The following is a 16,741-nucleotide window of genomic DNA, read 5'->3' on the forward strand; positions in this document are numbered from 1 at the left end:
TATTCTTGGTGATAACATAACCACTTTCACATTAGTTAATAACGGTAAATGTGAACAAAATTGAATTTGGAGTCAAAACGAAATTTTGAAAAAGTTTAACAGTTTTGTACCAATATAAAAGAATCAATTGTTTTGTCAAACAATAGATTAAAATTTTGTGTAGTAAATTAGTTTTGAAAAAACTTGAAACAAATTTTTGAAAACACTTTTTCGGAAATCCTTGTGCATGAGCTTATTACTATGGCTATGAGATATAATGTAAATTCACAGTGCAAAAGGCTAAAACACTTCTAACCTAACAAGACACATGAACTACATTCTTCATAAACATTTAAACGAGATGTCTTCATCAAACACTTCATTATGCAAGTTGAGTAGAATTTGCAACTATCTTCAATACCTACGTCATAAAATGCTAGGATCTTTTGTACTTGTAATCTAATGTCGAACCCAAATTTAATTTCAAATACCATATGTTTTTAAACAATTTTTTCATAATTTTACTTGATAAACTATAATTACAATTCTTCTATATTTTTATAAGTTTTTTTTTCACTACAAGAAAATCATGAAATAAAAACCAATTTTTAGATACCAAAATAATTAGTTGCAATAGTAACTAAATTAGAGACCATCTTGGAAACTAAAACAAAAAATTGGTTTCTAAATTAGTTTCTATTATTATTAAATAGTTTCTAAATTGGTATCTAATTAGCAACCAAGGTTTTAGAGACTAAATTTAGAAACTAAATAATTGGTAGTTAAAACCTTGGTTGCTAATTAGATACCAATTTAGAAACTATTTAACAATAATATAAACTAATTTAGAAACCAATTTTTGTTTTAGTTTTTAAAATGTCTATAATTTAGTTACTATTGCAACTAATTATTTTGGTTTCTAAAAATTGGTTTCTATTTGATGATTTTCTTGTAGTATTTATAAAAAAAAAAAAACATCATGACTAAAACTTAAAAAGTAATAGTACCTGATTATTTCAAACACATTAGAGTTGGCAAAACAAAATTTGGACTTGTAAAACAAAGAGAAAGCTAAAGTATCAAAACAAGAAAGATTGACTTTTGCTAACAACACTTCTTGATAAAACACCAATTTTGGAACAGAGATAGCATATGATAACTTCAAATTTGATAATCATACACTTTTCATTGGGTATTTTAACAACTTTTGAACCGATAAAAAATTGAAATAATCTCAGCATCTACCTGTTTCAACTCCACATAAAATTATGTTTAAAGTTTATCTAAACACAGATCACAATCACATGGATCCTGCGTTTCGACTTGTTTGAAAAGGCATGGCAGTATAATTCATATGATGTTCGCCAAAGGTAACTAATATTTTAGGATCAGATACAATGATACATCCATATCCAATGCATTGTCAAAAAAATATACTATTGAATGGCACCAAATCCAGCACAAGGAGTGCTGTTTTTTGGGTAAATTTAGAAATTTTACAATTCACCCAGACTACAGAGCTGGATCAAGTAAATTGGTGTGGTCATTGTAGCTATACAAGCTACAATTTACAATTATTATAGTGAAGCTCAATCGTAACAAAGAATTTTCTTGAAGTTGGTGTGAACAGAAAGTGACCTTGTCTCCTAAGTCATGCATAAAATAATATTTGAACTACTGCACCAAATTAACTTCCACAGTTAGGTTAACAGTTCCAAATCATACTCATTAAGAAGTTATAATTATAAAAACTACAAGGTATATGGCAGACAATTAAAAATAACTAATTGTCAAAAGTCCTCTTCATTCTCATAATTTTGAAATAGTTGCTAGCTATAGTGGCATTTGCATTGGTTCAAATTCAATGAATGAAACCTTAGGTAATTTCCAAGTAATGGACTTTGCTTTCTTAGGAATGGAGAAAAGTTCTCTATGTTCCAATGAAAGCTGTGAAGATAAGTAGATGGCCCTTAGTAGTCACATATATATCATTACTTAATTCAAGCAGAAAAAGCCTTGCCTTACTTTCAACTGTAACCCTAACATGTGCCTCACAAATACAACACAAAATATAGTAGTTAATCTCGGTGAACACAAGCCCTAATGCATATAAAAATATAAAAATAATGCTGCAAAGTATGTACCTAAGATGGTGACTAAGTCCTACGGGTATGGACATGGCACATGCAACAAAGGCCGACCAACTTACAATAATAATTGGTTCACAGCAGCCTTAGAAACAACGACAGTAAGTACATACCCATCTTGCTTCACTGTTTGTTTCCTTGTCAATACAAAAAGGCTTTCAGTCACTCAAACTATAAGTAACAACCTATGACCAATCAATCTAATTAACAAAAAGATTAATTATATATATGAGTCTCTTTATGATGGTCAAAACAGTGTTTACGTATAAAAACCATTGTATACCAAATACTCCATTCTCCATCCTATATAAACAGAACCTGGTCTGACATTCTTTATTGGAAAAAAGTTATGATGGCTTTTGAGTATGAGAATATGTCATTGAGCAAAATTCTTTCAAAGAGATCCTCTCTGGGGTGCTCCTCTCGCAACTCTTACTATAGGAGTGGGGAAGGGGTTCCTTTCAAATGGGAAATGCAACCAGGGGTTGCAAAGGAACAACCAAAATATGATCTTCCTCCTCTGAGTCCCCCACCAGCACTTCTCAGCCTGGGGCTTCCCAAGCCATGCATTCCACACCCCAAATCTTCAACACGGTCAAGACTAAGGTTTTGGAGGAAAAGGGTAAAGCGTGGAAAAAGCAAGAACTCATCCCAAGATTGTTTCCACGAGGAAGATGTTATTGTTTTGGACATGTTACAAAGATTAGATTGCAGCTCCGATTCTGAGTCTGTGGCATCTTCGCGTGGCTCAAGTTTCTCTTCTTGGTCCTCCATGTCATTCATGAAGAGTCCTACCAAAACTACTGTGAGAGAAGTGTATGGAAGGCCTTTGACCTTAGGTTGCTTCCCCATGCATGTTAGCAGAGTTTTCGTTTCTATTGCAAGGCGTGATTGAAATGTACACTATGTATATGCAGATACTTCTGCTTCTACCTTTACATTAGAATGGTATATTCGCTCGCACACACTCGTATTATTTTTCATTTTGTAAAAATTTCATCATCTAATAATAATTTATCTGATTAGGCAAAGTCTAATGCAGCCACTTCAACTGCTGTGACGAAGACATTAGAGATCACAACTAATTCTTATTCTTTACTTCATTCACTACTACATATATAATAATTAGTAACATCAAAAAAATTTACTAAATTAAAGAAAATGTTACTAATAAGATTTATTAACATTTTATCAAATGTAGCGGATATTCTATGTAACTAAAGACTTTTGGTAACATTTTTACATTTTAATAGATACATTTACAAACATGTCACTAAATATTTTTAGTAACATTTATTTAATAAAAAGATAACATTTTAAAAATATTACTAAATCTTTTTAGTAATATTTATTTAATAAAAAGTAACACTATAAAAATGTTACTATAAATTTTTTTAACTTTTTTTGTTAAAAAGGTGACATTTTAAAAATGTTACTAAATCTTTTTAGTAATGTTTTTTAATACAACAGTAATATTATAAAAATATTACTAAAAGTTTTTAGTAACTTTTTTTAATAAATAAGTAACATTATAAAAATATTACTAAAAGTTTTTAGTAACTTTTTTTAATAAATAAGTAACATTTTAAAAATGTTACTAAATCTTTTTAGTTATATTTTTTTTTAAAAAGTAACATTATAAAAATATTACTAAAAATCTTTAGTAACTTTTTTTAATAAAGAAGTGACATTTAAAAAATGTTACTAAATTTTTTTAGTAATATTTTTTTAACAAAAAAGTAACATTATAAAAATGTTACTAAAAATCTTTAGTAAATTTTTTTATTAGAAAATTATACAAATTATTTAAATTTAGATTTAGATTGTAAGATGTCAATTATGTTTACATGTTTTTATTTTATAAACAAGTTAGTAATAAAAATCTATCAACACAAACGCCAATAATTTCAATGGATTTTCAATAGTTGAAAATGAATTTAGAAATATCTTGTGAATACATGTCACTTGTGTTTACCATCTAGCACACATAAAATTTCTAGTATGTACTATGATTAGAGTCTCACAATCACATAATCAGTTCATGGGAATGATAATGACAGTCATTAACTAATGGGATCAAATTTGGTGACACTGAATTTGTGACATTAGTCAGCAGATATCCAATCTGAAAAAAAAAAAACAGAGGTAAATTAAAATATCAACTGAATTCAATGAAATACAGGATAAATACCAAGAATAGTTCTGAACCAACTAAACTCATAACATACATGTGCAGACATTTACTATAAGTTATTTAGATATTCAAGAAAGAAACAATGACAAAAATTCTAAAATTACACACTTCAAATATAGCTTGCGACTAGTCAACAATTTATCTCATCTCAAATCCTAAGAAAGACAAATGAAGTGTTGATAGTCAGAACAACTAATAGGGGGAGTATAGGTGGACGGTAGTTTTTTTTTACAGAATAAAGGGGTAATTTGTTTTTACTGTGTTGCTTGTTTTAAGCATTAGGAGAATCCTCACTTCCTGTTCATGACAAGTACATTGTCTTTCTTAATGTCATACTAACTAAAAAACTAAGAAAAAAGAGCAACAAAGAATGCCTCATTGGCCTTTACTGGTCATAGATTGAGAAATGCACACAGTATTAAAGACATGGCAGGAATCAATCAAATAGTGCTCTGTGATCAATCAAATAGTTGCACAACACAGAAGTGAAATATGTACCCTTCTTACAAAAATATAAGAAACATTATAGTACCAAATATTAACTACATCAGCAATTGGGTTTAGAAAAAGAAAAATAAATGCTTGAACTGACTATTAAATGAATGGGGATTTTCTCAACCTATTTATAACTTAATGGTAAGCACATGAACTCACTCAGACTTTTATTGGTGAGCCCCGCCTTGTTTGTAGTTGCATATGCAGTAAATGCCAAACAATAAACAAGCGACCAAATCATTCAAATGCATTATCTCAACTCTCTGTTTCAAATTTAAATTTACCTCATTTTCTAGGATATTCCTGTCAATGCTTTTAATCTGTCACTTAAATGAATGATTAATGTAAATGAAGCAACAATGTTACATTTATGAGGCAAGCAAACAGTGGCTGCAGTAACTTCCTCCACATGGAAGGGCAATGTGACTGCAGGAGGCTATAGGTGGCCACATGTTTATTCATATTTTCAAAATCATATGAAATACAATGATGTCACACTCAATCAAATGCTAAAACTATTTGTTCGAGGTGTTTGATTCCAATAAAGCAATTGTAAAGAAGAAATCAAATTGAAAGAAGAAACTATGAGAACAAATAGATGGAACCATCATCAACTATAATAAAGAATATAAAAAAAAAATCTGATTACCTAATCATGAACTTTAATTCGTCCCATCAAAATGAAGCTTTGGTTTCCGTTCTCTTTTTCCAATCTGTTTCTTTTGAACACCACTGATTTCAATACTTGTGTTAGATGGAGTTCATTAACAAAACAATAATGAAACAAAATAAACATATACAACTATGATCTTATAATAAATTACACTAATAACCTTTCTTCTACTGTACTGAAATGTAGTTTTCCTCTTAGTCTGGCTGCTCTATTGAAATAAATTTCTTTTTCCTGATTCAAATATCATAATTAAGTCAATCAATATTAAATTACTTAAAATAAAACAAAAAGACTTAGACTTACTTCATTTGTCATACACTTCCATGCTTTAAAAGCCTTTTTATGAACCTATTTTTTCAAAAGAAATGTTAATTACCAGTGACTTCAAATAATTAAAATATCAATTTTTTTAATTTCACTTACTCTTTCAACATTCTCTGAATCAACATTTATTTCTTTATAATTATTTTCAAATTCCTCCCTGTAATAATGATTGTTAGTAACCAATAAATCAAAGTACAAAATTAGAAACATATTTTAGATGACTATATTTACATGAAGAGTTCAATGGCAGTGGATGGATGTTGGAGTGTCTTAAGATCTTTTTCAAGTGTGACAACTCCAACTGTAAGGTCTTCTGATTTCCTGGATAATAAAATAGTAGAATGTATTCCAAAACAAGATTAACAAAATTAATTAATAATTAATATAAAAACAAAATAAAGAAAAAATGTTATACGAGTTCACCCCTTAGCTAATTTCGTGTTAGTTTTCTCTGTTTTTCTCTTTTTGCTTCTAGGAGTGGCCTGACTTTGTTTCTACATTAAAGTAAACAAAATGTAATGTGTAATATCTAATTCAATAATAAGTTTAATGCAAAATTTAAATTATATACCTCAACAACAATTTCTTCTTGTAGATCTTGGGTCATTACTCCTGGAATACAACTTTGCAATTGAGTGAAAGCAGATTTGATGTTGTTTAAAAGATCAATTTTCATTGCTTCTACTTGTTGTTTTAGCTTGGCTTCCATCTCCTCTTGCATTTTTTCTTGCATTTTTTCTTTTATCCTTTGAAGCTCAACTTGGGCATTTTTTTGAACTTCATCAACTAATTTTTGTATCTCAATTTGAGATTTTGATCCCCACAAGTCTGAAGGCACAACCCCTTTTCCATAGGTCCGTACATATCCATGTCGCTCTTTTCCAAAGACTTGGGAAAATACATCATCGGAAGTTTTATCTCGTTCTTTTGAACTAGAAGCAACTGCATCCTCAAGCTTTGACTGAATAATTATGAATAAAAGAGGTATAATTAAGAATAAAAGTAGGGAAATGAAGTTACAAATTTTTCTGATATGCGTTAAAAAGAGAAGCAGAATTGAATTCACAAGACCAAAACACACAAAAACTGTAGAAAACACCATGACATTGCCTAAAAATAACCTCCCTATGTACCAATCAATATGGCCAATGAATTGAAACGTGAAAAAGGGGTTTTCAGACACTGGATCAACCTCTATCACTACTGCACCAGCAGCAAACAAGAGTTTTCAGAAGAAGCAGAATTGAAACGTGATACACATAATGATTCAGATTACATACAATAATTTTTTTGGTTTCCTCACTCCTAGGCTTATGTGTCATGATAAACATTTCTGCACGAGATGGCTCTCTTCCATCAGTATTTTTCAGTGCCTATCACAGAAGAAAAAAAAATATTAGCACAAGAGAAATAAAATCATTAATACACTAATTATGCAATTGGCCTAACCTCTTCATATCGTATCTCAGCAAAAGTTTTAGTTCCCGTGGTATGAACAGTAATAAATTTTGCTCTACTTGCTTTGTTCTTCTCACTACAAACCTTTATAATAAAATCATGAGAAGAGTAAAGATAAAAATCAATCAAAGTATGTAAGTACCTTGGCTATGTCAGATTTCCAAAATTTAACAAGAACTTTCCACTGGTCAACTGGAATACTCAAGGGACAATTCTTTAAGTGGTAATCCTCTGTCATATTGGGAAAAAAATATTTTTTCTTCAATCGACATTTGTGGTTCCTCCAACTTGAGGATATGCTTCCTAGAACCCACTTTCTAGCACGTTCTTCAATGTCAAATTTTGACTGCATCACATCAATTAATAAATATCAGAATTTAAGTATTATATATAATTAAAGATAAAAAAGTTAGTGAAGTACCAAGACTATTTTCCACATGTCATCCCAGTGATCTTTTAGTCCTTTCCAAGTAGTGAAAGTCAGAGGAGCAAGATGTGCATTCCTAGCTAGTGTCCCCAGATAATTACTCAATGCAGCTCGATAAGTACCAACAGGTTGGCCAAGAGCATTGAGTTTAACTGGTAAACGCTCTTCATCTCTCAAGCCATGAGTCTTGAGACATCTGGTAGGGCCTCTTTTTCTTTTACTAGACCCTGTTAATAATGTATAAAATTAAAAAATCAGTACATTGCCAACTAGACATATACAATAACAAATTACTTATTTAAATAAGCATATATAAATAACTAACCAATGTGGTGGACTGGAGTTTGACTAAGTCTTGATACGGTTTCTTCCAACCCGTCAAGTATTTCAATCATAGAACCACTTGGAAATTTCTTCGCCAGCAAAGGTGGTTTTTCTTTCTCACCACTAGCCATAAAATTATAAAAGTAATTCCACAAAAAGTTGTACACAGAAAAACACACAAAAACTACATTAAAAAAACATTAATATCATGTTCAATGATTATCCATTATACTTGTATCAACTGTTGTTCCAGGTACATCATCCCTAAACCAACTAACATGCTCACCTTCATCTTCATCAATCATAGGTTGATGAAAAAAAGGACTTTCTAATTTATCTCCCAGGTAGTTTTCCATATCATCATTCTCTAAATCTCCATTTACATCAAACAAATCTCTAGGGGTGGTTTTAGTGACAACGTGCCAATTATCAGTTGGATCTTCTGTGTAATATACTTGCTTTACTTGAGTTGCAAATACAAAAAGGTCACTTTTGTAAATCAACTTTCCAAAATTTACTAGTGTTAACCCAAAATGATCTTGCTTACTCTCAAACCAATCACATCTAAACAACACAAACTTAGAGTGTCCATAATAATCTAACTCTATTATATCTTTCAAAACTCCATAGTAGGTAACATTTTCTACTTCAGGATTTTCATCTTCTTTATTTTTAAACCTAACAGTAGACGAAGTAACCATTACTCCAAAGTTTTGTGTCTGCCTCTCACAACCCTCAATAATAAACTTGTACCCATTTATCACATAAGCTAAAAATCTTCTAGCAACACTATTAGGCCCTTTAGCCAACCATTTAACCTCTTCACTAACAACAACATTGTTAACATGATTTTCAAACCATGTGTGAAATGTAAGATATTGATATTTCGTCGTATTCCAATTTCTTGTTGAATCTTCACAAGCATTACTAGAAAGAAATTCCTCATGTTCTCTGCAAAAATATAATTTTTTTTAATAAGCTCACAAAAGTTAAAATCTCATACAAAAAGATAAAAATATGGATACTTACGTGACAAATGACTTGATGAGCTCACAATTAAACAACACATAACGGTGAGCTTGTTCCCACTCTAGAGGTTCCAAACTAGTCATCACTCCATTCCCTATTGGACCATCTACATTCCTTGGCAGCTTGTTGAACTTTGTTTGGACATTATCATTCAAATATCTTGAGCAAAATGTCAAACACTCATCCGCCAAATACCCTTCTACAATTGAACCTTCCGGATAATTTCTATTACGCACGTAGACCTTTAACCTATGGAGAAATCTATAAGAATATAAAACTATGATTAGGAATAAAAGAGGAGAATATAACTACAAAAAAAAATAGTGAGTTAGTAAAAGAATTACCTTTCAATTGGATACATCCAACGGTAATGTACAGGCCCAGCAATTTTAGCCTCATACGCTAAATGTATGGATAGATGAACCATTATGACAAAAAAAGATGGAGGAAAAATCCTCTCCAATTCACATAGAATTAAGGCAATTTCTGCATCCAATGAATCAAACTCCTCAATTATGATGACTTTAGAGCATAAAATTTTGAAGAAAGAACTTAACTTCATTAAAACTCTTGCAACTTCTTTTGGCAACACTTTTCGAATTGCTACTTTTAGCAAATCTTGCATCAATATATGGAAATCATGACTTTTTAGTCCAAGAAAATTTTGTTGTTCAAGATTAACACATCTAGAAACATTGGAACCATAACTTTCTGGAACTTTCACTCCTTTTAGAACACGACAAAAGATGTCTTTTTCTTTTACCGAAAGTGAAAATCTTGCATGTGGAAGGAATACCTTGTTTGGTCCTATATTTATAGGATGAAGGTCTTTCCTTATACCCATCTCTACCAAGTCAAGACGGGTTCTCAGATGCTCCTTTGGTTTCCTCTCTATATTCAATAATGTTCTTATTACATTTTCACATATATTCTTTTCAATATGCATGACATCAAGATTGTGACGAAGCAAATTAGTCTCCCAATATGGCAAGTTAAAGAATATACTCTTTTTGGTCCATGGATCATGTTTCTTTCTTTTCTTTTTCTGAGCATTTCCAAATACATTTTTTCTATCACCTAATATATCCAATATGTTAGACCCTGTTAATGGAGTAGGTATTCCTCTCAATTCTTGGTTACCATCAAAACACTTCTTATCTTTTCGCCACTTATGTTTTGAGTCTAACCATCTTCGATGACACATATAACACATCTTTTTACTATTGTTTAAGTACCTAGAGCATGTGTGGTAGTTACATACCGGGCATGCCAATTTTCCACTTGTACTCCAACCTGATAACATAGTATAAGCAAGCAAGTCACTAATAGTCCAAAGTAATGCAACATGTGCCTGAAAAAACTGTTTGCTAGAAGCATCATAAGTTTCAAACCCTTTCTCCCACAACTCCTTCAACTCATCAATAAGAGGTTCTAAATAAATATCAATACTACTTTTAGGGGAAGAAGGACCAGGAATTACTAATGACAACATTAAGTAAGGTTGTTTCATACAATCCCATGGAGCTAAATTATAAGTCATTAAAACCACGGGCCAAATACTATGTCCTTTGCCCATCATCTTAAATGGAGTAAATCCATCACTTGCTAACCCAAGCCTCACATTTCGAGGATCTGATGCAAAGTTAGGATGTAGAGAATCAAAGGTTTTCCAAGCAAGTGAATCAGCTGGATGTCTTAGCTTTCCATCTTTAGTACGACCTTCATCATGCCATTTCATTGACATAGCAGTTTTTGATGACATAAATAACCTTTTTATCCTTTGTTTTAAAGGAAAGTACCTCAAAACCTTGGCTGGAATTGGACGTGAAGCAACCTTACAGGAAACTTTTCTTCTAGAATTTTTATGCTTCTTTTCTTTATATCTAGAAGAACCACATTTAGGACACCTAACTTCATTCACATACTCCTTCCGAAATAAAACACAGTCATTAGGACATGCATCAATCTTTTCATAATTAAAACCCAAGTCCTTAATGATGAACTTGCAATCCTGGTATGATGATGGCAAACAAGAGTTTTCAGGAAGTAACTCTTCTAAAAATTTCAGCAACATATCAAATGAAACATTACTCCATCCATGGAGATTCTTAATATGTAGCAATCGAACAATGACTGATAACTTAGAGAAATTTTTACAACCTGGGTATACTTCTTGATGAGCATCACGTATCAATTTGGTAAATCTAGTTGTTTCAGTATCAAGCTCTTCATTATCTTCATCTATAATATCATTGAATTCATTTTCTTCAAGATCTGTGGGCATCATAAAAGTTTCCTCCAACAAACCATCCAAAACCTTAGACATACAATATTTCTCTCTATCAGCACCATATATCTTCTTTGAAGATCCACCCTCTCCATGAAAAACCCATCTAGTATAATTTCTATCAAATCCGTCACACAATAAATGCTCATGCACATACTTTCGGTTACCCCAAGTACAATTATTACACTTTTTGCAGGGACATAAAATCTCATCTCCTTGTGCAGCATTTTCAAATGCAAAATTTAGAAAAAATTCCAAACCATTTAAATACCTAGTAGATGTTCTAGGTGCTACCACCCAATTCTTGTCCATGCTTATGTTGTCTTGAAGCTAAAAATGAAATACCTGATAAAAAATGAAAAATTATCTATTAATAACAAAATTATCTATGAACTTGAGAAATTAAAGGAGAGTAACTATTCAACAATTTAAATTCTAAGAATAAAAAAAGATCAAAACTAGAATACAAGATACAATCAACATGATGTGAAATAACAATGAAGCATTGAAGGTAGGCAAAATGGTAGCCTCGGTAGAGGATAAGGAAGATAAAAATTAGCCTCTGTTTTACTCAATCCAATTAAACCATTCAATCTATTTTTGAGAATTAAGTAAAGTTTTGAGATTCATGAAAGGCATTTTACATTAGATATGTTAATAGGCCATGTCTTGTAACTGTGGCTTTCAATTTGTTTTGTTGGATAATAATAATAATTGCAGGTTTTCCTCTGGTAATACGTAGAGATATAGAAAGGTGGTTAAGGAAAGGAAAAATAAAGAATTTGAATATGGTTGGAGCGCTGTTATTTATACGTATTAGGTAGCTAATATGCATTAGTTTAGTGGGTTGCTTAGTGTGAGTGACTTGTAAAGATAAGATTAATAAAAGGAAGGGTTGTTGATGATATGTGAGGAAAAACATTGGAATCTTTTGAAAATTGATTAGTTGGTCATTCTAGTCTGGCAAAAGGCACAAGGTTAGGACCCATGAGCTCCAGGGAGATTTTGGGTGGCAGGGTCCTACACTCTTCTTTATATCTTTTGTCTCGTGGCTTATATTCTGAATTATATGTATCCAATATAGTGGTTTGGTTGAGCTCTCTGACAAAGTTAAAATTCAGTTCCATGTTATCAAAATTGTACACACAGCAATAAAGGTTCCCCTCTCTTGATTACACCATCCACCGAATCTAAATAAGCATGTTACTTAGAATTCCATGGACTGGTTTTTGCCAATGTTTCAGAAACTATTTCTATAAGTACTGGACATGCCACTGGTTTCGGTACTAGCTATCTAGGGTAGACTTTAATTTGCTAAACACAACACTGATTATAGGCACTGCAACGAGAAATTAATTAAGTCCTGATGTATACCAGCTAGCTAGGCTCATTATTTCCCATGTATAACTCTCTTATTTGCTATGCAATCCTTAAATCCAACATGTTACATATTCCCTTTCATTAACAACATTATTTCCAGTTTTCCCACAAAGACATCCTAATAGTGAAAATCATTGAAAAGGCAGGAAAAACATGGAAAAAGAGGTTATACATAGCAACTGGAACAGTGATGTTCCGAGACATACCTTCAGCTGTAGTCCTAAATAGAAATCCACAATTATCACTTGAGCACAAGCTGGAAATGGAGCAGAGTTAACTGCATCGAGAAATAAATAAAAAGCAAATCAACAAAATCTCCAATTACCACTAGAAGAAAAGATCTATCAAATAATTAATATTATCATAACACTGCCAAATCAGAATCAACACGTCTTGTACCAAATCAATGAGAGAATCACTAATTATTAGCGTTTTAATACTGAAATCAAACACAAATTAATCATTCGAAAATGAAACCGCAATAATCACCTACTAAATAAACACTAATCCAAGGTTGAAATGTGAGAAATAAAAACTGTAATGAAACCAATAACAAATTGAAGCGTTTGAACAATTGAGAAAATCTTTACCTCCGAAAGAACGAGAAGGACAAAGATGAAGCACGGAGAACCGAGTGAAACCTGAGGAAGAGGAACGGCGAGACTGAGAAAGTGACGAAGAGGAACGGCGAGACTGAGAGAGTGACGAAGAGGAACGGCGAGACTGGGAGAGTGACGAAGAGGAACGGCGAGACTGGGAGAGTGACGAAGAGGAACGACGAGAGTGAAGAGGAACGGCGAGAGTGACGAACGAGACTGCGAGAGTGACGAAGAGGAACGGCAAGACTGGGAGAGTGACGAAGAGGAACGACGAGAGTGAAGAGGAACGGCGAGAGTGACGAACGAGACTGCGAGAGTGACGAAGAGGAAAGTGAAAAATTGAAAGTATATTTTGTATAAATTTAATTAAGTGTAATATTTAAAAACTTTACTAAATTAAAAAATTTAAGAGATAATAGTAGTTTAAATTTACAAATTATAATATTTATTTATAAAATGTTACTGTTTGTTTAGTGTATAGTGACATTTATATCAAAATTGTTACTAAATAATTAAAATTTATATTTATTTTATTTATAGTAACATTTATGTAAAAAAGTGTTACTATAATAATTAAAATTAATATACTGTAACATTTTAAATAAATGTTACTAGAAAAATGTTACCATAGATAGAAAATGGTGTAGTGATTCATGACGATCATGTAAAAAATTCCCTCACTCTGGTTAAAAGACTTGAAACATAACTGGCTCTAGATTTTCATTCTGATTCATGCACATAACAGATACGCATTTTTTTATGTATCTATTGTTGAAGACTGATTTGGTAAATGAAACCCCACTTTGTGAAGTCTCCCCTTTTTGCCATTCACGTGTAAACATTTATGATCTAAATTTGAAGGGTCTTAAATTTAGCTCAACTTAATTTTTTCAAAAAGAAATTGAATAAATGAAAATAAAAATAAATTTAGTAAAAATAAAGCTGAATTAAATTATTTAGTGAGAAAGAAATAGAGTGAAAATAAATTCTAAACTAGTTTTGTATGAAATCATTTAGAAAATGAATTTAATAGAGTAATAACTCTTCGTATAGTTTACTATGGTACAAGAAAAGTTTACTATATACAGCTTTAACTCTTCATTCGTAATGAAATTATTTCTGCATTTAAACTCATAATCAACCGATAATCAAAGGATGGATAATTTGTGTTTCACCCGTTATTTTTTGTTAAGTTGTCCACAAAATGTTTGAATATATCCTCACGTTTTAGAAATAATTATTGCGAATGGGGGCACAAAGTACGTATTTAGGTGAAATTTAGCATCAAAATATTTTGTGATTGAAAAATGTCATCAATTCCATAACATGGTCGGATCAAGTGAAAGAGTGATGATTCATCTAGAGACAAACCTGGAGCATTCTGTTGTGGTGGTATTTTTAAAAATCAAAAGCGTGCGTATCTCGAGAGTTTCCCTCTTAATTTAGTGCCTAAACATCTGTTTTTTAAGCTAATGGAGTATTACTCATTGAATTTGCACGAGAAATGATGGAACAATCTCTAATTCATATACGGTTCTACCAGAGTGGTATACTCTTTTGAAGAATTTAAATTTAATCTTCTAGATACTAAAAAACATATATGGTCTAACCAAGTTTTTTTTTAGGTCATATTTACAGGGAGGCAAATACTTCTACAACCATTTTCTTATGTTAAATGTCAAAAATATATTGATACACAACCTTGCTGTGATAGTTTTAATAAAAAAATAGTAAATTTGTAATGAAATGAAATACAAAAATTATTAAAATAATATTATAGTTGGTTGTTAAATAGATGTAGATAAAAAAAATTCAGTGTTATTATCAAAAGTTTTATTGGTGAAATTTTCTTGCTCAGTTCATGGATATTGTTTTTAATGTTTAGATTGTAGTGTTTATCATTTTATATAAATTTAACTCAAATCTTATTGTTGGTGAATCTGTCGGTAAATCCTTTTAAAAGACTCGATATTCAATAGAAATAGACGTGGTTATAGCAATTATAGGTTCAAACAGTTTGTTATTATTTAGGTTTGTTTCTAAAAGTAAATTATAAGAGAAGAGGTGTTTCCTTTTATACACACATTAGAGCTTATCTTGAGTTATAAAGTGGTGGGACTAACGTTTTTTGTCCAAAAACAGTAAAAAGTGGAGAAACATTCCTTGAAGTCCATATTTTGTGAAGCAGTATAGATTCATAAGATGGGGGCACCAAACTTGATCATAAACCCAAAAGCTATCACATCCACAATGGATGAGATGGAGAATGTATCTTGGTAAGCCATAGTAGGCCTGGTTAGTTGTAACTATAACCTGCAACCTATCAACCTCATCATCATCACTCTTCAAAAACAAGTAACTTGTTGGAGTTAGTGTTTTGGATGGCATACGCATTTAAAAGCCTTTTGGGCCTACATGCTGGAAACAACGCTTGCTAGCCTGTCTACTGAAAGAACCCTGGTGACATAGGAAGCCTTTAGAATGAATGAACTCCTATGGGCAAACAAAAAAGGGGTAAGAAAATCCTACTATTTATATATTGCGTAGCTGTACGAAATTTCCCATGTTCACTCAACAGCTATGTCATTCATCGAAATCATTATAAAAAAACAAATTCAAAATAACCATTCAAGTCTTATTCGTAAGGTCAGTTACATACATCACCCCAGGCCATGCAACTCGGTAAAAGACCAACTCTTGAAAACTATTTAAGATAACATCTTTCTTAACAACTTGCATAAATGTCCTTCCTAGTTTCATTCATCTCTTTAAAAACAAATCATCATACAATATAATCCTCTATTATTGCTTCTGATAGCCTTTTTTACATGTATTCAACTGATGCTATACCAATATCTCTTCAAATACAATTACTTCACATTTTATGGTCACGTCCGTTTTATCTCATTAATACTAATCACAGTTTTCTCTTGTCCCTTTAAAATTCAATATTCATATCATGGAATATAAAACTCTATAACTAGGTACTTTGTCATCATCACGAACAATTATTTTTTTTCTTCTTGATTTTAGTCATTCAACTTGTATAGTGTATTGCAATCTCGTTAGTTTCTACATTATTCTATATCATTGATACTCGAGCTTTAAATTATTGATGATGGATAATTAAACTTGGAGAAACATGTAGCTCGACGTCTCTCTTTATTTACAAATCATATCCTTTTTTACTTTTGATATTACTCAACACTTCAAATATAAATCAGTTTCGCAAATCAGTATTGACAAATACAACTAGAATTCGAAATAAAAATTCCACCGCATTTAAATAGCCTTCAATGCGCTTTGTAGAGCACTGGGCCCGACTAATCCCTCCACATTCATCTTTGAAAACTACCACAACCATGTCTTCAATAAATTTACGTGAACCAAATAAATGAGAAAATTAATTTTGGAAGAGACAAGAG

The 16,741-nt window shown here is 31.5% G+C and overlaps 2 protein-coding genes across 4 annotated transcripts; one reads left to right on the forward strand and one right to left on the reverse strand.

The window, feature by feature from the left end:
• The first annotated feature begins 2,459 nt into the window (after positions 1 to 2,459).
• On the forward strand, positions 2,460 to 3,154 carry LOC150028828 (uncharacterized). Its single transcript, XM_090300471.1, has one exon. It carries the CDS (start codon positions 2,476 to 2,478, stop codon positions 3,019 to 3,021), a length of 546 nt encoding a protein of 181 aa, XP_090156597.1. The 5' UTR covers positions 2,460 to 2,475; the 3' UTR covers positions 3,022 to 3,154.
• Positions 3,155 to 4,081: 927 nt separating this feature from the next.
• On the reverse strand, positions 4,082 to 13,655 carry LOC137807328 (uncharacterized). 3 transcript variants are annotated; one of them, XM_068607932.2, is made up of 6 exons: positions 6,044 to 6,228; positions 5,912 to 5,969; positions 5,792 to 5,836; positions 5,649 to 5,719; positions 5,465 to 5,547; positions 4,082 to 4,251 (listed from the first exon to the last, which is right to left on the reverse strand). In XM_068607932.2, coding segments are annotated over exons 1-5 (246 nt in total). In that variant the 5' UTR covers positions 6,046 to 6,228; the 3' UTR covers positions 4,082 to 4,251; positions 5,465 to 5,477. The 3 variants fall into 3 exon arrangements, 2 of the variants coding, with proteins under 2 accessions (XP_068464033.2, XP_068464031.2); XR_016519259.1 differs by lacking the exons at positions 5,465 to 5,547; positions 5,649 to 5,719; positions 5,792 to 5,836; positions 5,912 to 5,969; positions 6,044 to 6,228 and adding exons at positions 12,924 to 12,994; positions 13,308 to 13,655; XM_068607930.2 differs by lacking the exons at positions 4,082 to 4,251; positions 5,465 to 5,547; positions 5,649 to 5,719; ... (1 more) ...; positions 5,912 to 5,969; positions 6,044 to 6,228 and adding exons at positions 9,391 to 11,682; positions 12,924 to 12,994; positions 13,308 to 13,655.
• Between the last annotated feature and the right edge of the window lie 3,086 nt (positions 13,656 to 16,741).

This window comes from Phaseolus vulgaris, chromosome 3 (genome assembly GCF_051622355.1).
Source record: "Phaseolus vulgaris cultivar YP4 chromosome 3, ASM5162235v1, whole genome shotgun sequence".
Classification (NCBI taxonomy): Eukaryota; Viridiplantae; Streptophyta; class Magnoliopsida; order Fabales; family Fabaceae; genus Phaseolus; species Phaseolus vulgaris.

Excerpts from the sequence above, each read along its gene's own strand:
- LOC150028828 (XM_090300471.1), top strand. The coding sequence starts at position 2,476 with ATGATGGCTTTTGAGTATGAGAATATGTCATTGAGCAAAATTCTTTCA.
- LOC137807328 (XM_068607930.2), bottom strand. The coding sequence starts at position 11,649 with ATGGACAAGAATTGGGTGGTAGCACCTAGAACATCTACTAGGTATTTA.